The sequence below is a fragment of the Prunus avium genome, chromosome 3, assembly GCF_965620075.1.
Source record: "Prunus avium chromosome 3, drPruAviu1.hap1.1, whole genome shotgun sequence".
In the NCBI taxonomy this organism is placed as follows: domain Eukaryota; kingdom Viridiplantae; phylum Streptophyta; class Magnoliopsida; order Rosales; family Rosaceae; genus Prunus; species Prunus avium.
The window spans coordinates 33908319-33931596 of record NC_142286.1 but is presented as its reverse complement, the minus strand read 5'-3'; the positions used below and the strand labels follow the sequence as shown (position 1 = coordinate 33931596).

Genomic DNA, 23278 nt, shown 5'->3' with positions numbered 1-23278 from the left:
TCCGTATCAGACAAAGAGCTGAGAAACATCGCCAATTTTTCTTGTCATTTCTTTTTCAAGCATTCAAATGGAATTGACGACAGAAACATGTGTGAAGGCCATTATTTTCCCTCTCTCCACGCTCATTTCCAATTGGTCATCTCAAATTCCAAGTTGCAGGGAAATTAAATTGAAAGGATGTGGTCCATTTCATTATGATTTGAATTTGCATGAGGCCAAACCAAACTCAAAAGTTGGTATGCAGTACAAGGCTGGTTAAGAGGTCTGGTTCTCCATAATTCAACATTCAACATTTTTCCTCGACTTGTTCACATGACTGCATTCTTTCTAAACCTAATTTAATGCACGCATGCACACCCCTTTCAGATACAATCTTTTCTTCTTCTTTTTCTAAAATAAAAAGCGATAAAAGTTTATTAGATCAAATGGACAAAAAGAGTACAAAGGAAAGACTGTAAAGGTAACCATCCCAATAGCAATACGGTGAACAATCTATTCATTTCTATATATGTTTATTGATGCATATTTAGTGACATTTAGACATAATTCACACAAAATCATCTGATAAGCATATCAGACTATTGAGGAAACCAGAAATCACCAAAATCTAAGTAGACATGGCGCATCCAAATTTCAAATATAGGGGGAAGATAGATATATTTGACAAGAAGTTAAATACTATTGCTAGCCAAACCAGGAAGTTGTCAAGTCTGGATGGGATATATCCTCCTAGAGATAAGAGATAGTAGCAACCAGCAAGTAGAGCGTATGTTGGATATATAAAACTAGACTAGTAAAACTTAAGCAGACAGATAACGAGTCATCCACGACTCGAAGCGAGACCAAGCCAGCTGAACTGCAGCTTCATCCTCATCAGGCATGCCCATGTTCTTCCTCCTCTTCACACCTTCTTCAGACCTATTCATGAAGGCATGCCCATTGCCTGGATAAATGTGCACCTCATACGGGATTCCTGATGCTTTCAGCTTTTCTTCCAAAGACTTGGCAGCCTGAAAATCAAAATCCAATTTCAGCATCATTAATTTTTTTTAATAAATTTGAAGGCTATGGTCTAACAAGGATCCAATAGGGGGTCCAGAACATGAATGGGCCTAGAATTTGGATATGTCAATTATACACAATCATAAGGCGTCAACAACTCAGTCCAGAAAAAGAAATTCAGAAAAAAAAAATAAAGAAAGGTAACCAAAAATAATCAAGACTGAAAGATAGAAAAAGAAAAATCAATACCCCCACATCTGAGAAGCCAACATAATTATCAAGCTCTCCAAAATGAGCCTGAACAGGAGCCTTAGCTTTGGCAGGGTCTGCAAGCTCTGATGACGGTACTCCGTAAAATGCAACAACAGCATCAACCTCAGGGACCAAAACAGAACTTGCAATTGAGAGAGCACCCCCCAAGCAAAATCCAGTAACACCAACCTATTTTGATTAAACAATAGGTTAATTTAGCAAATGAATTTACTTTCAAAACTTCGTCATATCATAACTGATTGATATAACCATAATTTTTAGTGATGCGAACTTCGAAAGAGGACTGGTTATCAGAACACAGCAGAATCTTACGATATTTTGTGGATCATGGCATTTCAAAGCAGTTTCTAGTCATGCATTACATTGGTTATTCTCATCCTGAATATTTATGGCACTTAATAGAGAAAAAGAAAGATCAACTTCAAATTTTAGCACCGACTTACCTATCTGTTCAATATGACATAACAATCGTCCAACTGTTCTGTGGCGATTTTTGTTGTATAATAAAGTTAGGCATCACAAGGCTTAAGATTGAATGTCTCAAAGAGATCATAAAAAATGGACAAACATATCAGAAGGAATAAGGCATCATTGACGATTAGAATATAACTTCGCTTAGATATTATGTAATGTACTTTTGCTGTTAGTTGGCTGGTTGGCAGTGTCTGTTTAAAGTTTATCTATATTAGTGAACACCTTGTTTCGTGTATTTCCCGTTTTGTTTTTTCATATTTCCATAACATATATACACCATAAGACAAACCAGACCCCAGACCCGCCCCAAATTATAGCTACTAAGACAATTATTATATAATTAAACAAGAAGTAAACCACGTCACACCTTCTTTGAACCATTTGCCTTCAGCCAATTAGCAGAAGCTTGGATATCCTTTACAGCACCTTGCCAATCAAGACCATCCATCAAATGTTGTGCTTCTGCAACATCCAAACCAACCTTTCCCCGATACAAGCTAGAAAAATTACGCAAGAAGATACTTAGCATTCAAACGCAGCAAGTAATTAAATAAACATACACATAATACTAATAGATACTAAAGTAAGCTTAACGAATTTACTCTGGGATAAGTGCTTTGAAACCAGGAGCAAGTTGAGAAATTTTCATAGCATGGTTCTTGATTTCAAAATCCACACCCCACCACTCTTGAAGTACAACAATCCCAGGAGCATCTTCTTTTCCAACAACATATGCATGAAATGCCTGGTCAATTACATAAAAGAAGAAGAACAATCAGAAACAAGTTTTAGTAGCAGCTAGTAACCACAAAAACGTATTATCACAAACAATTCAATTAAAAAGTTCAGTTCATTTGCAACGAAAGAATGAAATGGTTTCCAAATACAATCTGTCAAAACAATCAACTTCATAGTTGCAGTTCAGCAGTAAGACTTAGTGTGCTTAAATGTGTCAATAGAACAAAACTGAGAGACAAGTGAAATCTAAGAACAAAGTTGGAGAGCATGAAGAGAAGGTAGCGTGGATGCTACCCATTTGCCAACATCACCAACAAACCATAGATATGAACGCACAAGCCTCAAAAGAGTTGATGCACCACTTTCCGAGAGGTCACAACATGGGCAATTTTTATTTATTTATTTTATAATCAATCCAGGCACAATCATATAAACAATTCCATCACAATCACATTAATTTCATAAATGGAAATAGTTCCAATTCACTCGAACATAGAAATCTAACAAAACGACACAAACCCCATCTCATTTCCTCCCTAATACATTCAAAAACATCAAATTCCCTTTTACCATCAGTCAAAATTGTCAAAAGAAAAAATCATACAGCCTCCATTGAAAGAAAAAAGAAATCCAATACCAGAAATTCGAAAAAAAGAAAGAAAAGAAAAGCAAAAGACTAAATGGGGCAGAAGCAAGACTCACAGTATCGCCTCTGTGGATTTGGATTTTCTTGAATGGGGCAGCAGCAGAGTCGGCCATAGAGCGGACTGAGAAGCGAGAAACGGAGGGAGAGAGAGTCCGTACGAGTGAGAAAGGAGCGGCGGTGGAGTTTGGGAGAGCTTTGGAGAAGGCTCTGGAGACTGATGATGATCTCAGATTAATAGCAGCCGATGCCAACATTCTCCAATGAAATTTCACTCAACAAAAATAAAAACAGTGGTAATTATTACAGAGACGAAGAAATGCCACCACGACGTCGTTTTGTACATATGGGTTGCTTTTTGACACAGATGTAAAAGTCTCATGCAACACACGAATGGTCTTATGCCACGTTCGTCATCTCCCGAGTGTTTACTGCAACTCCTCCAACGCTTCCTCAAACACCCAAACCAAGTCAACCAAATCCATTCCCGCCTTATCTCCAACGGTCATCTCCTCCATAGCCCAAACCCTAGCTCAGCTTCAAAATGGATGACGACCCTCCTTTACAACACTTTGATTAGAGCCCATCTCGGTTTCAGCCAAGCCCACAAGCCTTTCCTCCTCTTCACCCACATGCTTGCCCACCAAGCCCCGCCCAACAGCCACACCTTCCCTCCGCTTATCAAAGCCGCCTCTGCCTCCTCCTCCCCCAATTTGGGCGCGCCCCTTCATACCCAAGTTGTGAAACGGGGTGTTCTGCATGACCCATTTATACAAACCTCGTTTGTTAGCTTCTATGCTCGCTTTGGTATTTTGTGTGATGCTCGCAAGGTGTTTGAGGAAATTGCTGAACCGTGTGTTGTAGCGTACAATGTAATGATTGATGGGTTTGGGAAGAATGGGGATATGGGTTCGGCTGTTTCGCTTTTTCAAAGCATGCCCAAGAAGGACGTGGTTTCGTGGACAAGTGTTATTAATGGGTTCGGGAGAAATGGGAGTTTCAGTGAGGGGATTCAGTTTTTTAAGATGATGGTGCGTGAGGATTTGATGGGTTGTTTTGTAAAGCCAAATGAAGCTACTTATGTTACTGTGCTTTCTTCATGTGCTAATTTGGATGGGTGGGGATCTCTTTATTGGGGAAAGCAAATACATGGGTATGCTATTAGAAAAGAGATTGAATTGACTGCATTTCTGGGGACTGCATTGATAGATCTTTATGGGAAGATGGGTTACGTAAGAAGTGCCGCAAATGTTTTCAAGAAGATGGTAGTCACAGAAGTTTGTACTTGGAATGCAATGATTTCAGCTCTGTCTTTGAATGGTAAGGAGCGGGAGGCTTTGGACTTGTTTGAAAAAATGAAGAGAGAAAGGTTGCAGCCTAATGCAGTTACATTTGTCGCAGTTCTTACAGCTTGTGCTCGTGGAAAGCTGGTGAATTTTGGTCTGGAATTGTTCAGATCAATGTCCAATGACTTTGGGGTTGAACCGATAATGGAACACTACGGGTGTGTGGTTGACCTCCTGGGCAGAGCAGGCCTATTTTTGGAGGCAACTGAGCTTATCAAGAGCATGCCTTTTGAGCCTGATGCTTCTGTATTGGGGGCTCTTTTGGGTTCTTGTAAGATTCATGGGACCGCCGAGCTGGGAAATAAAGTTGGGCAGAAACTGCTTGAGTTGCAGCCACAACATTGTGGACGATACGTGGTTTTGTCAAGCATTAATGCTGGGACAGAGAGATGGGATCGTGCTGCTGCGGTGAGGCAAGCAATGGTGCATGCTGGAATTCGGAAAATTCCAGCCTACAGTGTAATTGATGTAAATTAGAATTCATAGCTACATAACATAATCTTTATGATTTATAAGTACACAAGAGTATACTTGGAATTTACATGAACTGGCTGATAAGAGGAGTTTTCATCCGCACAATCCCCACAGAAAAGACATTCACTTTCAAGATTTCGTTTTGTTTGTATTAGAAGTGTGAGACATCAGTCATCTTTTGCAGTTGCCCAAAAGTTCAAAGTTAATTAAAATAACAATTAGAATCAAATGGTCCAAATGGTCCAAATGGTCCAAATGGAGAGTGAAATTCTATTTCGTTTTTCTTATTCTTTCCTTTTCATGATGGGTTTGTTTCAGTTTGGACTCTTAAGTCGTATGGTGGCCGCCCAAATAATTGGATACCATTATTCTCTAGAATGATATATATGGACATACAATTTGAAGCATGCCTCAAGCATATGCAAATGTTTTTTTGCCAAAAAGAATTTATAGCCGGCACACCAAATGCTATGGCCATGTGGTCCTGTTCAATCATACCTTGAAACATGTCACACAATTCAACATTTTGTTTATTTTTGACTTTGGAAGAAAGGAAGGGGAGAGAACAGAATGAAATTACTTTGTGTTTGAGTTGGATTCTCACATTCTAATATAGACCACAAGCTGCCGTCTTTTCATGCAATATGTCCTTCCACAGTGTGGATATGCTTTCATCACCATATCATTAGAAAATAATTCTATGCCACGTGTACTCAAAAAACCTAGCAAACCTGCAAAGCCAACTAGACCACACTAAAAGTATATGTACATAGCTACATATAAACACTGAGCTAGCTAGGCAGCCAAAACACCCTCACTTTCTTCTCATCTTTGCAATGGCTAACCCAAACTCTCTCCCTCTACATGAAAGATTCGAGCACAAAAACACTTTGCACAAAGTCATGGAGTTTATAATCCTCTTCCTCCTCCTCTCACTCCTTGTTTATCGTCTCCTCTCTTTCAACAACAATGGTTTCACTTGGCTTATTGCATTTCTATGTGAGCTCTCCTTTACCTTCAACTGGATCATCACCATCAACAACAAATGGAACATTGTTGAATACAAAACATACCCAGACCGCCTCTTACAACGGTATGTATGTAACACCGATCATGTATGCACATCCCTTTTTTTTTAATGTCCATTTATTAGTTCAATAATTTCTTCACTTTGATGTTTAATCATGTGCTCTTAATTATTAGGGTGGCTGAGCATGAACTTCCCCCAGTGGACATGTTTGTGACCACAGCAGACCCAGAGCTGGAACCACCTATTATTACCATAAACACTGTGCTTTCTCTGTTGGCTTTGGATTACCCAGCAGACAAACTAGCTTGCTATGTGTCTGATGATGGTTGTTCCCCTCTCACCTTCTACTCGCTTGTGGAAGCATCAAAGTTTGCCAAGCTTTGGGTTCCATTTTGCAAGAAGTACGATGTTCAAGTTAGAGCTCCTTTTAGATACTTCTCCAATAATAATACCATGTTTGCTGGTAATAAATCAAACGAATTCAAGCGAGAATGGAAAACACTGAAGGTGATTAATTATACTCCTTTAGTCAAATTTGATCATACTTATCTTGTCAGATTAAACATCTTATATTGTCAGACTGTCTAACACGAGAACACGAATTTCCTTGGGATGATGACAAATGAACTTGTTTGTCTTCATGTGTAATTTGCAGGATGAGTATGAGCAGCTTAGCCGCAAAGTTGAGGATGCGGTGCGCAAATCTATTCCATTTGATCTTAGCGGAGACTTTGGAGTTTTCTCAGATATAGAGGGCAATAATCATCCAACAATCATCAAGGTATACAGCTAAGAATTGCAGGATTGTCTGCTCCTTTTGCCTCTGTATATATGGTGGCTTTTCTCGAAAGCAACTTTACAGAGACAGACACACAAATATCTTGGTTTTGTTGTCCTAAAATTTAACACAATTAGAGTCGGCTTAGTATAGTTTTGATTCTGGTATTATTTTTTCGGCTAATAGGGTTTGGAGAGGTAGAGGAAACAGTAAAAAGAGAGGCTAGAGAGAAAAAAAAAGAAGTCATTATTCACTTTATTAATCTATGTATAAACTACTCTACATAGGGATCGAGCTTAGAAGACTGATTTAATTTTTTTTTTTTTTTCAATTGTTCTGAAGGTTGTATGGGAGAACAAGGTAGGTGCTTCAAATGGACTGCCACATTTGGTTTATATATCCAGAGAAAAGCGGCCAAACCATCCACATCATTCCAAAGCTGGGGCCATGAATGTTTTGGTATAATCAATTTCATATATAGAAACTGGAATGTCAATATGCGCATCAAATATTTATCGATAACATGTCAGTACGTTTTGTTAATGATAATGATATCAAGGCATCATCATCTTATAAGTAATATATTCCATCTGTTTTGAGTAATCTTAACCAAATTAATTAATTGTTGATCAATTATACATGTGGTGTAGACTAGAGTGTCGGGGTTGATGACAAATGCTCCCTTCATGCTGAACGTAGACTGTGACATGTTGGTCAACAACCCAAACATGATGTTTCATGCAATGTGCATGTTGCTGGGATCCAAGAACGAAACTGAAAATGCATTTGTTCAATTCCCACAAACCTTCTACGACGGACTCAAGGATGACCCGTTTGGCAATCAGATGACTGTTTTGTGGAAGGTCCATCCCATGCAAATTAATTTCATATCAAAAAGTTTATGACGGTCCATGAATCATAGTTTATGAAGAGCATGATTTACATGGGTGAACTGATTAATATATTTGTTACTATATGGTAGTATGCCGGGCGTGGAATATCAGGAATTCAAGGCCCTTTTTATTTAGGAACAGGATGTGTTCATAGACGAAAAGTTATCTATGGTCTCTCTCCAAATGATGTCAAGATGACTAATGGTAAATCAAATCCCCCTTTCCATCCCCAAATGTCTCTTAATTTTGTTTTGTTAGTAAGAGTATAAGCTCGACGAACGCGTGATCCTAATTTTTTAAGTTTTCTTGCGAGGAAAACCAGAGCTACTTAAAACTTTTGGAAATTCAAAGGAATTCACCAAATCAGCAGACGATGCTTTGCGAGGAAAGACAGAATATCCAGACATGCTTTCAAAATCCATGGAGGCTGCACACCAAGTTGGAGATTGTGGGTACGAGTATGGCACCAATTGGGGTAAAAAGGTATGTCCGCTTATATTTTGTCATATTAGTTGGGATTTAAAAAGCCGGAATAAGTAAGAGATTTGTAACTCAAGTGATTAAAAGCAGTTATTTGTGTACTTAAGAAATAACCCTCCCGATCGAGACTCCGTTTTTAAGAGTTTCCCTAAGGTTAAGTGATAGTGTGTTTTTCAAAGTTGCAAGTTTCTTTTTCTTTGTTGTCTATGTTTTTGTTGATCTCTTTTCTTGTGTAGGTGGGGTGGATGTATGGATCAACAACAGAAGACGTCCTCACTGGGCTTTCAATCCATAAGAGAGGTTGGACATCTATTGTTTGTTCACCAGACCCACCAGCTTTTCAAGGGTGTGCACCAACTGGTGGGCCTGCTTCCATGACCCAACAGAAGAGGTGGGCTACAGGCCTGCTTGAAGTCCTGCTCAGTAAAAATTGTCCCATATTTCATACTTTATTTGCAAACCTCAAATTTAGGATGTTTTTTTTTTTTTTTTTTTTTTGGTCATAATGCTTGTTGTATTCAAACCCAAAAGGGTAAAAAGATACAAAAGCAGGCAAAAGCCAGATAGGAGAGGAAACCAACAACAGAGAAGTCAGACAAGTCTAATGCTCCATCGGAGCCTAGTATTATAGTCTTAACCCCCACCAAATAAAAAACTGAAATTAACTACTAGTATTGCCATCCTGTGGTGGGCATGGCAGACCATCAGAATTTAAAACTCCAACAAGAGACAATGGTGGTCTGGTGACCCAACTTTTCAGTTCCATAGCTCTCAAACCAATCGAAGCTGCTGCATGAGCTGCTCGATTTGCACATCTAGGCACCCAATTCCAGGCCACATCATCCAAACACAAAGATAGATTACGAATTTCATCAATCATTGGCGCGATGACCCAAGAGTTGTTGCCAAACCTTCCACGCAAAGCATCAATTACCACCTTGCAATCAGATTCTAAAATAATCTTCCCCATTCCCCTTTCTTTTGCAAAGGTAATTGCACAAAGGCCAGCGGCAGCTTCTGCAACAAGGGCTGAATCGCAGATGACCGGGGAGGAGAGGCCCCCACACCAAACTCCATTTAAATCCCGAATGACCACTCCAATACCACCAGCACAGGAACCAGGGCACCAGGCACCGTCAAAATTAACTTTCAAAATATTGCTAGTCGGGGGAGACCACCGAGATCCTCGAGAGATAGAGCTGGGAGGCGAAGCTTGTGTAGCCATCATTATCACTCCACCAACAGCAGTGGCACCCACAAATTCATTGCAAGCCTCCCTAGCACTTATAATAACCCGGCGCGGGTCCGGGGTGGTACCATCAAAGACAAAGCGACACCTGGACTTCCAGATTTCCCAACAAATGAAGCTAATAAGAGACAAACAGTGATTAAGCTCCGCCTTGGTAATGCCTGGAATCAAAAGAATTCCTTCAAGCCACCTGTCAAAGGACGTGATTCTCTGATGGTCAATCCTGTAAGACAGCTCAGAGCCAAACCATACCAGTAGGGTCCAAGGGCAGAGAAAAAGGATGTGCTCAATGGATTCCTCATAACACTCGCAAATTGGGCAAAGAGGATTACTAACAATTTTCCTTCTGAACAAGGACAGTCTTGTGGATAGGGAGCAAGAAATAGCTCTCCAGAGAAAGTGTTTGATTTTGGGGAGTGTTTTGATTTTCCAAATGGACTTCCAGACAGTTTCTGGAATAGAGTGGGAGGAAAAGTTGTGGGTTGGTATGATTGTGTGGAGCCTTGCATGAAAACGGTGATAACCCGATTTCACAGTATATGTGCCCACAGTATTCCAAGGCCATACAAGTTTATCTGCTCGATTTGTACGGCCAATCGGAGTACATCTAATACGATCCAAAGTTTCCCTGCTTAACAGGGTGGAGATGCCATCAAGAATCCAAGTATGATTATGCTTGTCCATTATATCTTTAACAAGTTGAGGGGCAGATGGGGGAACGGGTCTGATAGGTTGAATGACACCAAAATGCGTAGATGAGACCCACCTGTCAGTCCAAATACATGTAGTGGCGCCACTGAACACTTGATACCTAGCATCCTTGAGTAATGCATCTCTCCCATCCAATAGACTTGCCCAAGCCCAAGAGGAACGAGATCCTTTTTTAGCCTTTACGAAATCACAGTTGGGAAAGTAGCGAGCTTTTAAGATCTTAACCCACGTAGCATTCGGGTTTTGTAGTATTCTCCAGCACTGTTTAGCTAACAAGGCAAGATTGAAGCTGGAGAGGTCACGAAACCCCATCCCACCATCACCTTTTGCTAATCCAAGCCTCGACCAGGACCTCCAATGGAGGCCAGATCCCTTTTCAGATTTACCCCACCAGAAATTCGCTAGTGCACTAGTTATTTTCTTGCAAGTTCCTTCTGGAAAGCGAAAGCAAGTCATCGGGTAGGCAGGGACCGCAGTAGCAACAGATTTTATTAGTATTTCCTTACCCGCCAGTGATAACGAGTTTTGCTTCCATCCCTCAATTTTCCTACGAATCCTCTCAAGAATATAATTCAGGGAAGCCATTTTGGACCTTCCCCAAATAGTTGGCAGCCCCAGATAAATCCCCGGGTTGTCCACGCCATTAATACTCAGTAAGGAGCATAAGCTTCTTCTAGTTTCCTCAGGTGTGTTCAAAGAGAAGTAGAAGCAGGATTTCTGATAATTTATGCATTGTCCAGACGCCAAACAATAGCTATCCAGAACACCTTTTAGGTTCCTGCAATTAAGCACATCAGCCTTCACAAAGAAAAGGGAGTCATCAGCAAAGAACAAATGCGAGAGAATGGGGCATCGCCGGGCAATCCTAATTCCAGTGATCTCGCCCTTGCTGGCGGCCTTTGTGAGGTTCATAGAGAGGGCTTCACTGACCAGTAAGAAAAGGTATGGTGAGAGTGGGTCCCCTTGTCTCAAGCCCCGGGAGGGCTTAAAGGAACGGCCGGGTCTGCCGTTAACAATGACAGAAAAAGACACCGTAGTGAGGCAAGCTTTGACGAGGCGAATCCAGTCACTAGCAAAGCCCATTTTTTCCATAAGAACAAACAAGAAGTCCCACTCAATACGATCATAAGCCTTGTTCATGTCAACTTTTATGCCAGCTTCAAAAACACCACCAGTTTTTTCCTCTTTAAATAATGAAAGGCCTCGTGCGCTACGAGGATATTATCTTGGATTTGCCTTCCCGGGACGAAGGCATTTTGGTTATCTGAGATAATATCCGGAAGAATCATTTTCAACCTGTTGGCCATCACCTTTGCTAAAATCTTGTAAGAGTTATTACAAAGTCCAATAGGCCTAAACTGGTCAGTGTTCTCAGGATCAGGAATTTTTGGGATGAGAGCAATGAAGGTCTTGTTTAGCTCCTCTAATTGACACCAACCCCTCTGAAAATCACACGTGGCTCCAACGATTGATGATTTCACGATATTCCAAAACTGGTTGTAGAACATCCCAGGGAAACCGTCAGGGCCTGGGGCTTTGTCAGCTCCAAGTTGTTGGGCAGCAGTTTTAATTTCATCCTCATTGAAAGGCGCAAGCAGGAGAGAGTTCATTTCGGGGGTAACAATCCTATCCACATTGTTTAACGTGCTTGACCAATCGCGAGGGCCAGCAGTTTTGAACAGGTTGCTAAAGAAACCGAAGAATTCGTTTCTAATTGCATGCTCACCGACCAACCAATCTCCAGAATTATTTCGAATTTTGAGAACACGATTTCGTTGTCTCCTTTGAATGGTGGTTAGATGGAAGAACTTTGTATTTGAATCCCCAGACTGCAACCAATTAACTCTTGACCTTTGCCTCCAAAATTGCTCCTCCCACCGCCACATTTTATCCAATTCAGCTTTGAGAGATCTTTGCTTGGGTATGGAAACATCAGATGCGTTAGCATTTTGCAGAAGACCAAGTTCCTCCATCACCTCATTGATTCTGATTTTGCAGTTCGGGAAATGTACCTTATTCCACTTCAAAAGTTCAGTCTTGCTAAGATGCAGGTTTTGAGTCCATTGATTAACATGTGTGTTGTTCTCTTTGGGCCTCCATGAGCGCTTCACGATATTTCCACACTCCTCCTCTTTGAGCCATCGTGATTCAAAGCGGAATAACTTTCCTTTTTTGATTTGGCAGATTGGGTTGCTATCAAGCAAGATTGGGCAATGATCAGATCCCACCCTGGCACAGTGAATAACACAGGTGTTCTGCCAATTCTCCAGCCAGTCCGGGTTAACAATAGCACGGTCAAGTCGTTCCCTTATGATCAATTCGTCTCCACAAAACCTTTCCCAAGTGAATCCTTGTCCTTTAAAGCCCAGGTCCACTAGGTTACAAGTCTGCATGAATTCAATAAGATATCTCCGCCTTGCGATGTTCCAACCGTTACCACCATCCTTTTCGTGCTGCCAGCAAACTTCATTGAAGTCCCCGATAACCATCCATGGCTCGCCATCTCTGCGATCCCAACTAAGCATCTCTTCCCAAAACTCATTTTTCTCATGACTATAAGGGGTGCCATAAAGCCATGTGCATCTGCCATAAAAAGATTCAGAAGGCATAGTAACCACTGCATCAATCCAATTTTTAGTAGTTTCCAAAAAAACGATGTCCACATTCGATTTCCACCAAATGCTTAAGCCACCGGCAGTACCAATAGGATCCACCGTTAGCCCCTTATGAAAACCGCATTGCTTTCTCAGCACTTTGTTTCTGTGGCAGTTCTGCTTTGTTTCCATTAGAAATACCACCGAGGGATTTTTTGAACGAATGAGTTCCTTGAGATATAGAACTGTCAAGGGATTCCCCAAACCTTGACAGTTCCATGATAGGTGAATCATTTCCGAGGCAGTACCAAGGAGATCTCAGGTTCAGAGCATTCCGTCAGGTCGAAATCACCTGCAAGTGTTCCTTTTGTTTTCATAACTCCTCTGTGTACCGAGCTTGCGGAAGTGAAACCTTCAAGGGGCATATGGTCGAACACTTGGCATGCATTCCGTATGCCCAACACAGAGTGAGCCAGATCTGGCCAGTCACAGATACCACCCCGACCACAAGGGTCCACTCGAGGCCACAGAGGGCTCACAAAAGAAGCCACAAAATGAAAAGGCTTTCACAGATCTGAGGGTTGGATTCAAGGTGGGGGATATGTGGGAATGGGTTGTGGAGGGGGCTGGTGGTGTAGATTGGATAGATAGATGTGGTTTGTTGAGATGGCTAGTATGAGTGAGAAAGGTGGGACGTTGAGAGGGTGAAGGGAAGTAAAATTTAGAAGAAAAGAGGAAACCCCAAAACAGGAAAACAACTTAAAAGGAACAGAGGGACTCTTACGAAGAAGAGGGAGGCTCTCACGGAGGAGAGGGGGACTCTCACGGAGGAGAGGGGGGCTCTCACGGGGGAGAGGGCTAGCGCATTTAAGAGACATGTATTAGTTAGAGAAATTCAAATTTAGGATGTTCTTAGCGTACTTCTGGCTCCTTTCTTGGGGCCTACGCTCTGTTCCTGAGCTATGCTATGCTGCTCTGCCAGCTTACAGTATCATCACCAACACACATTTCTTGCCCAAGGTGAGAGCACACCCATATCCTTGGACTTTAGGGTTGATGCAACTTAAATATATGCTACATACTACATAGATCATCAATTTTGTTCATCAAATAACTGAAATATGAGCCCACTTTATGAATCAAGTAAAATGTTACTATCTACATTGCCACATTATTCGGGTACAAATTTTTGAGATGTTAGTGTTATACTATTATTTTTTAACACGGCTATTCTTTGTAACTGCTCCAAATGTGCAATGCAGGGCCAGGAACCAACCTACTATATACCAATAGCTCTGTTTGTGCTTTACCATGTGTACACTTTATCGGAGTATCTTCAAACCGGTCTATCAATCCGGGCATGGTGGAACAACCAAAGAATGGGAAGAATAATCCCAATGAGTGCTTGGTTATTTGGAGTTGTTGGTGTCATACTCAAACTCTCAGGCAGATCAGAGACAGTGTTTGAAGTCACAAGAAAAGACCAATCTACTTCAACTGATGAAGGAACTGAAGCAGGCACATTCACCTTTGACAAGTCCCCAATTTTTGTGCCTCCTACTACAATTTTGCTGGTGCACTTAACAGCCCTGGCTACTGCTTTGTTTAGGCTGCAACCGCCAGCTCATGATGGGCTCGGGTCAGGGCCATTAGAGGTTGTGTGCAGTGTGTGGTTGGTGCTGTGCCTCTGGCCATTTTTGAAAGGGCTGTTTGGTGCTGGGAAATATGGGATTCCCTTATCCACCATATTCAAGTCTGCTGGTTTCACATTACTGTTCTACACTTTGTGCACAAATATGTGGCTACCATCCCATCCTCTCTAAGCTCTCTTTGAACCCCAAATTTTGCTTAAATTTCATTGTGTAAGTGAAGGGAAATGACACAGTTGAAGATGTTAATTGAAGTCACTGAGAGTGGTGTGGGCACTGAGAATCTCTGGGTATCAAGAGTTGAAAGAGAAACCAGTTGGAGATGGTGCTGTTTATTGCAAGTGTGTTACATGTTTCCTAATTGCTGCTCGGTTCATGATTCTTCCCAAAGTGTTTTTAGTGCACCAATTCTATGGTCCATCATGACACTCTTCCCTCACATTTTCTGATGAAAAAAAAACGTGATAAATAAATTTAGGACACAAACAATAATGTCATTCTAAAAATACTCAGCTTATAATATTCACATGTTATTAGTTTGTGTATATTCGTCGGCATGTCACGTTGTGATTATCTCACATACTATAATCTCACCAGAAAAAATACTAATGGTCACGTTATATATCTCACACACTACAATCATATATCAATATTTTTTTCATACCTTAAGAAAGAGCTAATCATATAATATACACCAACCAATAGTGATTATGATAATTATACGTACAGTACAGTTGGCATTTGCAGAGCTCAAATCAAGTATGCTCTCTTATTTCAAATCAAATAACATCATGACGTCAGGACTGATGTTGGGCTGTCCCTCTGGTCTGATATAAAAAAACAAAGAGTGGGAGTGTCAGAACAAAAATCTTGTTGGATTTGCATAAAACTGTCGATCGAATTCGAAAGCGCCAACTCCATCTCTGCATGTCGCAGCAAAAGTTGGAAGAGGAAGACTGAGAAACTCTTATGATTTGTCTCGAACTTCAAAGTTTCATGGCATAGAATTAGCCAATGTTTGTCTGGAGTTAAAAAAACAACGATTAGTTTGATATACATTCTTGACTCGTTGACAATTTCAGATCCGTTTGATAACCATTTCAATTTTAGTATCTAATTTTTCAGTTTTTGTGTCATAATATAGAAAAAAAAAAAGAGAAAGAATAGAAGTGAGGATAAGTAGCAGTCACGAAAAATTAAAAACTAAAATTGAAATAATTATCAAATGAAATAGTTGTCTAACTAAATTATAGGAAAATCAATAAAAAAGAAAAAGATAATACATCTCATGTAGCATTTTATTTTCTCTGTTAGTAATTTATAATTTTATATATCTCATCTCCCCAATATCTGTATATATCTTCCCTTGTGATCAATCACTGCTATTCACATAAATCTCTATCTATTTTTCATATCAGAATTCAGAACATGAACTTTGAGAATCCAGCCAACCTCACAGGTTGGCTAGAGTTATACCAAGATTCTAGACAAAGATGAAATTGATCAGATGGGTAAAGATGAATTACTTAAGTAGATAATTAGGTAAGGGGCATGCTTAATTTTTCAGTTTATCATGCCATTATCAGTCATCTTATTTATGTCTTATAAGGACATCTCCAGTCATAAGGCTAAATGCAGTCCAATGCTATAAATTTAGCCCTCCAAAATATTTTTTTTTTAAAGAACACTGTAAGGGTAAATTTTTTCATCTCCAACCATGCATGACTATATTTTGGAGCACCTCCACCCCAAAGAACAAGGGCAAGGCAAAGGCAAGGCAAGATGCAACCTTGCCTTTTTTGGTTCCACCCCAAAAGGCATGGGCAAGGGCAATTACTATTTACTTTCATTTATTTTCTATTTTTTAAACTTAAACCATTAATTTTGATAAGCTTTTCAGATAAGATTTTCGATTGCCATATGTAACTATTTATTATAAAATTCTCACCTAAAATTTCAAATAACATTTTTGGATAAGATTTCGATTGCTACGTGTCCATATTTATTATAAAATTCACATATCACTCATCATACAATTAAAATACTCCCGGTTCTCATAGTCCGACACAATCGAGTACAAGGACGACTCAATTATTAACGGAGGCGATTCCATCGGATCAAGACGTGGGTGAGTATTTTCCTTTAGAGGACGTAATAGTGTCATTGTTTCTGACATGGAAAGCACCACTGAAACCGACTGCAGGCATTGTTCACTTGAGGAGCCATGTGTAATGGTTTTCCTCTTTTTTATTTTGCCTTGAATAATTTATTAAAAAAATGAAATTGGAAATGCAAGAAATATTTTTTTTTAAAATGACATTAAATTGAATAAAACGGAATTTTTTTTTTTTACCTCGTCGCCAAGATTTTGACCTCTTCGAACGTTTGTCCACGACCCTCTGGCTTCGATGGAAGAGGTCATTTGTATTTTTGCACAAATGAAATTTTGTAATAGAAAATTTGGTATGGAAAGTGAGAAATATTGGAAGGAGATGAATTTTTATGAAGATTTGGTGTGGAAAGTGAATAATATTGGTAGGTATTTATAGAAAAAAAATTCGGAATTTTTTTGATATTTTTTCAATTTTTTTTAGCCAAAAATTGGGTAGTCGTTGGATTTTATAAGATTTTTGGATCGGAGGCTCCAGGAGAAGTCACGTGGCTTGTAGCCGTTGGTTTCTGTGGGCTGGTGGGTCAACGATGACGTCAGTGGCTGATTTTCAAATTTTTGGAGGGGTGGTTTGTGGCTTGGGGCTTGGGGCTGCCATTTGCCCGGGTTTGGGCTTGCACTAGAGGTGCTTTTAGGGCCCTTCATATTTTATTATTTTGAGAAAAACTATGGTACAAAACTCATACATTCCACAACCATGTATTATTTAATTTAATTAAACTACTATTTAGAGACAATATTCCATATATGACATGTATACATTGATAAGCATTTAACATGATTTCTGATCAAATTTTGTGTCCACGTGGCACGTCTTATCTTGAAAGAATTTTAAGAATTTTTCGGATATAATTTTCGAGTGACACATGTTGGTCCGGGAGCAACTATCCAAATTTCAGGTTAGATTTTTGTCAATGTGGCACCTCTTATCTTCATCTTCAAATGTCAATAAATGGAGTGTTTTTTATTTAATCTCTCACAACTTCATCTCCTTTCTTTGTAAATGGACGGATTGATGATGCCTTCCATAGACTTTGTGTATTTTTGTGAGATGCGTTTCCAAAGTCCAGTGCTTTTTTGGTTAGTACCCACAACGCTATTTTCGGAGACTTTTATGAAAGCTTTGCAAAGATGTTCATCTTCTTTTGTGACCATTTCATCCCTTCAAAGTACGAGACATTTTTCAAACAATGTGAATAACAAAATAAGTAAAGAAAATAAGTTTATAGGAAATGTTTGGATGAAATGAGTGTGGAAAATATTTGACAAAAAGAAAGAATGTGGAAAGTTGTGAATAAATAGAGAATGTGATAGAATTTGTAAGAAATGTGGAATGAAATGAGTGAGAAATTTTTTGTGGTATTTATAGACATATTTTAAGTTTTTAAATATAAATAAGAATAATAATAATAAAGCCAACAAAGGAAATAAAAAAATATATATTGGTTGCGTTTCAATGGTTTTGACCTTCGATGGTCATAACTAATTTTTTAAACCAAACGAATTTAAAATATTTAAAAGGGTTTTAAATAATTAAAAAATGTAACTTTTCAATCTATAATTTTGAGTCAAAAACCAATTATATATAGTAAAACAAAACGAATTTAAAAATATTTTAAAAAGTTAATAAAAAAACCTAATAGCTAGCTGACATCAATAATGACTTCAGCACGCCTTTAATATTGGTTGTTGGATCTGCAATTGCACAAGATGTTTCGTGCTCTTGCCCACACATAATATTTTATTTTCTTGGAAAGTAGATGTACTAGACCTACAAAAAAATTTGGTCTAAGCTAAAGCTGGGCTACAAGTGGCCCAGTTGGAGGGTTAAAGGGCCAAATGTGAACAAAAGTTTTTTAGCCCATGACTGAAGATGTATTTTGTATTATTTTATAGAGATAGCCTAATAAACCACTTGCTCATATGGATAACTATGGAAGACAATCCTTTATTATTTTTAAATTTTTTTATTTATGGAAGATCTATTTCAGACTTTGAATTAGGACATTGGTAGTGGTTATATATCTTTATCATTTTTTTAAGGCTGAGCTCAGAGCCTCATATTCAGAGTCAAAGCGTGTGTCATCCATGATGGCACCAAATTAATTAGTATTTATAAACCCTTTCTTCTGCAATTCTTCTTCATTATTTTATGATTGTTTCATGGGGAAGAAGTAGCAAAATTAAACTTTTCACCACATTAGAATATAATCAGGTGTTGAGACTGATTATACACATGTTTAGAATAAACAAGGAACCACAAATTGACCTACTACACGACTATAAATACTCACCAGCAAAATAAGCGTTGAGGCTGCAGAAAACTCAAACACCCTCACCTCACTGCATTAGGTTACATTCCAATGGCCAACTCAAACTCTTCCCCTCTCTATGAAAGGTTGGAGCACAAAAGCACCATGCACAAAGTCATGGAGTTTATAATCTTGTTCCTACTCCTTTCACTCCTTGTTTATCGTCTCCTCTCTTTTAGCAACCATGGTTTTGCTTGGCTCGTTGCATTCCTATGTGAGCTCTGGTTTACACTCTACTGGGTAATCACCATCAGCACCAAATGGAGTTTTGTGGAATATAAAACATACCCCGACCGTCTCTTACAACGGTAACATAATTTCACATCTCATTTTGTGGTTCAGATCCAGAGTCTGACTAACAACATAAACATCTTAAATTGTGATCACCCAATCTTGTATAACATATATAATATCTTATGTTATCTAGACAGTCTAATAAGACAACATTTTTCGTAACTTCGATATCATAACTTTTGTTTTGTGTTTTATATGCGTAGGATGGCTGAGCATGAGCTTCCCCCAGTGGATATGTTTGTGACCACAGCAGACTCAGAGCTGGAACCACCAATCATTACCATAAACACTGTGCTTTCTCTGTTGGCTGTGGATTACCCAACAGAAAAACTAGCTTGCTATGTTTCTGATGATGGTTGTTCCCTTCTCACCTTCTACTCGCTTGTGGAAGCATCAAAGTTTGCCAAGCTTTGGGTTCCATTTTGCAAAAAGTACAATGTTCAAGTTAGAGCTCCTTTCAGATACTTCAATAATGATGCCATACCTTCCAGTAATAACTCAGGGGAATTCAAGCAAGAATGGAAAACGATGAAGGTGATAGTGCAGTCAAATTTCATATATTGTTCTAGTCTTTTATTTTTATTTTTTTTTGAAAAATATACCAAATATTTTATTAAAAATACTCAAGTCCAAATGTTTGCAATGTAGACTGTAGCGCGTTTCAAACCCTCAGCATTATGCAGGCTGTAGTTGGACGTTTGAACGTTCAATATCGAGGGTTTGAACATTCTACATTGCAAACATTTATATATAAACCGGTCTAATAGTGTAATGTGATGACAAATGTACATGTTTTCATGTTTTGCAGGATGAATATATGCAGCTTACCCGCAAAATTGAGGATGCTGTTGGCAAATCTATTCCATTTGATCTTAGTGAAGATTTTTCACTTTTCTCAAATATAGAACGCAATAATCATCCAACAATAATCAAGGTACACTCTGCAAACATTTACTCGTACAGCACAGATTCGCAGTCTTAATTACTCACTTATAACCTACCTACCCCATATGCCTCTCTTAAAGTTGTCTTCTCATATCTACCTTTTAGTTAGATGAAAGATTTCAATGAAACGAGAATAATACTATTGTGCTATTTTCGGTTAATAATGCTAATACTTTCACATGTGACATGATATTATTGGCCCGGAGTAGCAAAATAATGATATTCTTATTGCAATTAAAATTTTCTCCTTTAATTGATGCCGAGAAATATATGAAATAAAAACAGTAAATATAGTAATAGGGCCGTACTAACAACAGTTGTATGAACGATTAGCAACCAACCGTCGATATATATACACGTGTATTTTGAGTCACCCACTTGAGGCTAATTACTGAGACGACAAAGCGACCCACGTGAGATGTACATTTACAGATATTTTACGGTACGGTTTTGTCCTAGAGCAAAAAGACTTTCATGAACTAATTTGACTGGTTATTTTTACTCTCCAACAAAAAAACAAGCATTAATTATAATTAGCTCATGAAAAATAATTAACAAATTAAGCACTCCACTTTTGGGGTGTTTTCTGTCCATGATGTTTGAGGGATTGTTTTTTATCTTCATCTTCTTGTGGTTATTGCAGCGATTTCGGTCCTCCTCATCTGTAATTTCATGTGATCTAGGATTCAAGATGTATATTTGTTCTCACTGTCTTGTAATACTTGTGCATAGTTGGTTAAGATTTTACAGTTTATGTATTGCAAGAACCTCCATTTGGGGCTGTGTTCTTACTGATGAATTCTGAGTTTTTGTCTTGAATTCAATTGAATTTCTACTGTTTCACAAAAAAATTAAAAAATAAATAAATAAAGCACTCTAAAACCAGCTTAATTAGAAGCTCATTAGCTAGATTTTTTAAATTTATTTTTGAAGGTGGTGCTGGACAAGGAGAATGGTCATTCAAATGGACTGCCCCATTTGGTTTATATATCCAGAGAAAAGCGGCCAAAGCATTCACATCATTCTAAGGCCGGGGCTATGAATGTTTTGGTATGAATTATTTCATATATTTCTCATCATTTTAATTAATTATCTTTTTAACTAATTAATTGTTGAATTATATATATATGTTGGTGCAGACCAGAGTGTCTGCGTTAATGACAAATGCCCCCTTCATGCTGAACGTAGACTGTGACATGTTTGCAAACAACCCAAGCGTTGTTCTTCATGCAATGTGCATACTGCTTGGATCCAATGAGAACCAAAATGAAATTGCATTTGCTCAATTTCCACAACTCTTCTATGACGGGCTCAAGGACGACCCTTTTGGAAATCAGATGACAGTCATTTGGAAGGTACAGCTCTAAGCAAAATGCTAATTAGTTTAGTATCTTAATCACTGATTAATTACTGGTTAATTCAAATTATTGTGTCTAATTATTTACTAAAGATGAACTACTTTTTTTTAATAGTACGTGGGGCATGGGATTCAAGGAATCCAAGGAATATTTTATGCTGGAACAGGATGTTTTCACAGAAGACAAGTCATCTATGGTCTGTCCCCTAATAATGTTAAATTTGGAGAAAGAAATCTTGAAAAGGCTGATGGTAACCAAATCAAATGTCCAATCCTTCTTCCATTCCATGTGTGTGTGTGCATATATATATATATATATCTTAGGTTGTTTATTTGTGGCAGGAAAATTGGGCAACCAAGAATTACTTAAAACCTTTGGAAATTCAAAGGAACTCATCAAATCAGCTGCTGATGCTTTGAGAGGGGAGACAAAATGTCCAAGCATGCTTTTGAAATCTATTGAGGCTGCTGCCTACCAAGTTGCAAGTTGTGAATACGAATATGGCACCAATTGGGGTAAAAAGGTATGCCGGTGAAAAATACCAACTAGTTTTTAGTCTAATGATATTTAAAAGAAACCGAGTCTAAAATGTAGTCTCTTTTTTCTTTTCTTGTGTAGGTGGGGTGGATGTATGGATCAACAACAGAAGATATCCTCACTGGGCTTTCAATCCACAACAGAGGTTGGAAATCTATATATTGTACACCAGACCGACCTGCCTTTCTGGGTTGCACCCCAGCAGGTGGGCCGGCTTCCATGACCCAACAGAAAAGGTGGGCCACAGGCCTGCTTGAAGTGCTACTCAGTAAAAATTGTCCCATATTTGGTACTGTATTTGCTCACCTCCAATTTAGGCAGTGCTTGGCCTACCTCTGGATCTTTACGTGGGGCCTACGGTCACTTCCTGAGACATGCTATGCTGCTCTACCAGCTTATAGCATCATCACCAACGCACATATCTTCCCCAAGGTGAGCATGAATTATGAATTCATAGAAAATCAATAAAATTTGATAAGGGTAAAAGAAATATAGGTTCTCAATCCCTCTACATAAACAAACTTTTTTCCCAAGTAGAATATATCTGAGTTTACGTATCTCGTAATCTCATAGATTTTACGTCATGTGCGATAATTACGATAACCAATAGCCCTCGAAATATACGTTCTGACAACTTCAAATGTGTAAAAAATGGTGCAGGCCCAGGAACTGGCTTACTATATACCAATAGCTCTATTTGTCACGACCAATATATACAATATATCAATGTATATTCACAGCGGTCTATCAATCCGAGCATGGTGGAACAACCAAAAAATGGGAAGAATAACCACAATGAGTGCTTGGTTATTTGGAGTTTTTGGTATCGCCCTCAAACTCTCAGGCATATCAGAGACAGTGTTTGAAGTAACAAAAAAAGACCAATCTTCTTCAACTGAGAAAGGCACTGAAGCAGGCAGATTCACCTTTGACGAGTCCCCAATGTTTCTGCCTCCCACTACCATTTTGCTGCTGCACTTAACCGCCTTGGCTTCTGCTCTGTTTGGGCTGCAGCCACCAGCTCATGATGGGCTCGGGTCAGGCCGATTAGAGGTTGCAGGCAGTGTGTGCTTGGTGCTCTGCCTCTGGCCATTTTTGAAAGGGTTGTTTGGTTCTGGGAAATATGGAATTCCCTTGTCCACCATTTTGAAGTCTGCTGGGCTCGCACTCATGTTCTGCATCTTGTGCAGGAGTTAATTTTGCAAAGGGTACAATATGTTTTTCAACTATATGCATTTGGACTAAAACTGGCAAGCATTATCCGATTGTAAAACTTAATTATATCTATATTTGATAACATCGATCTAAGTCATACAATTTCCTAGAGA

The 23278-nt window shown here is 39.0% G+C and overlaps 4 protein-coding genes across 4 annotated transcripts; 3 read left to right on the top strand and 1 right to left on the bottom strand.

The window, feature by feature from the left end:
• Positions 1–461: 461 nt before the first annotated feature.
• On the bottom strand, positions 462–3419 carry LOC110764281 (alpha/beta-Hydrolases superfamily protein). Its single transcript, XM_021967208.2, has 5 exons — positions 3190–3419; positions 2352–2494; positions 2117–2246; positions 1252–1443; positions 462–1010 (listed from the first exon to the last, which is right to left on the bottom strand). The coding sequence occupies exons 1-5, from the start codon at positions 3385–3387 to the stop codon at positions 801–803; spliced, it is 873 nt and encodes a 290-aa protein (XP_021822900.1). The 5' UTR covers positions 3388–3419; the 3' UTR covers positions 462–800.
• LOC110764280 (Tetratricopeptide repeat (TPR)-like superfamily protein) lies at positions 3408–5048 on the top strand. The gene has a single exon (XM_021967207.2). The coding sequence runs from the start codon at positions 3511–3513 to the stop codon at positions 4951–4953; it is 1443 nt and encodes a 480-aa protein (XP_021822899.1). The 5' UTR covers positions 3408–3510; the 3' UTR covers positions 4954–5048.
• A 579-nt stretch (positions 5049–5627) lies between these two features.
• Positions 5628–14881, top strand: LOC110764271 (cellulose synthase-like protein H1). Its single transcript, XM_088250116.1, has 10 exons — positions 5628–6043; positions 6154–6487; positions 6636–6761; positions 7101–7217; positions 7409–7621; positions 7741–7855; positions 7974–8134; positions 8368–8606; positions 13591–13705; positions 13948–14881. Exons 1-10 carry the CDS (start codon positions 5787–5789, stop codon positions 14506–14508), a joined length of 2238 nt encoding a protein of 745 aa, XP_088106242.1. The 5' UTR covers positions 5628–5786; the 3' UTR covers positions 14509–14881.
• Positions 14882–18668: 3787 nt separating this feature from the next.
• On the top strand, positions 18669–23275 carry LOC110764270 (cellulose synthase-like protein B4). The gene is made up of 9 exons (XM_088249864.1): positions 18669–19124; positions 19314–19644; positions 19919–20044; positions 20989–21105; positions 21195–21410; positions 21528–21663; positions 21755–21936; positions 22032–22382; positions 22611–23275. Exons 1-9 carry the CDS (start codon positions 18868–18870, stop codon positions 23145–23147), a joined length of 2253 nt encoding a protein of 750 aa, XP_088105990.1. The 5' UTR covers positions 18669–18867; the 3' UTR covers positions 23148–23275.
• Positions 23276–23278: the final 3 nt, after the last annotated feature.

Coding starts and splice junctions, on each gene's coding strand:
- LOC110764281 (XM_021967208.2), bottom strand. CDS start 3,387: ATGTTGGCATCGGCTGCTATTAATCTGAGATCATCATCAGTCTCCAGA. Junction 2,495..3,189: donor AAATCCACAGAGGCGATACT/GTGAGTCTTGCT, acceptor GTAATTGACCAG/GCATTTCATGCATATGTTGT. Junction 1,011..1,251: donor TTGGCTTCTCAGATGTGGGG/GTATTGATTTTT, acceptor TTTGATTTTCAG/GCTGCCAAGTCTTTGGAAGA.
- LOC110764280 (XM_021967207.2), top strand. CDS start 3,511: ATGCAACACACGAATGGTCTTATGCCACGTTCGTCATCTCCCGAGTGT.
- LOC110764271 (XM_088250116.1), top strand. CDS start 5,787: ATGGCTAACCCAAACTCTCTCCCTCTACATGAAAGATTCGAGCACAAA. Junction 6,044..6,153: donor CCAGACCGCCTCTTACAACG/GTATGTATGTAA, acceptor CTTAATTATTAG/GGTGGCTGAGCATGAACTTC. Junction 7,622..7,740: donor AGATGACTGTTTTGTGGAAG/GTCCATCCCATG, acceptor ACTATATGGTAG/TATGCCGGGCGTGGAATATC.
- LOC110764270 (XM_088249864.1), top strand. CDS start 18,868: ATGGCCAACTCAAACTCTTCCCCTCTCTATGAAAGGTTGGAGCACAAA. Junction 21,937..22,031: donor GCACCAATTGGGGTAAAAAG/GTATGCCGGTGA, acceptor TTTCTTGTGTAG/GTGGGGTGGATGTATGGATC. Junction 22,383..22,610: donor ACGCACATATCTTCCCCAAG/GTGAGCATGAAT, acceptor AAAATGGTGCAG/GCCCAGGAACTGGCTTACTA.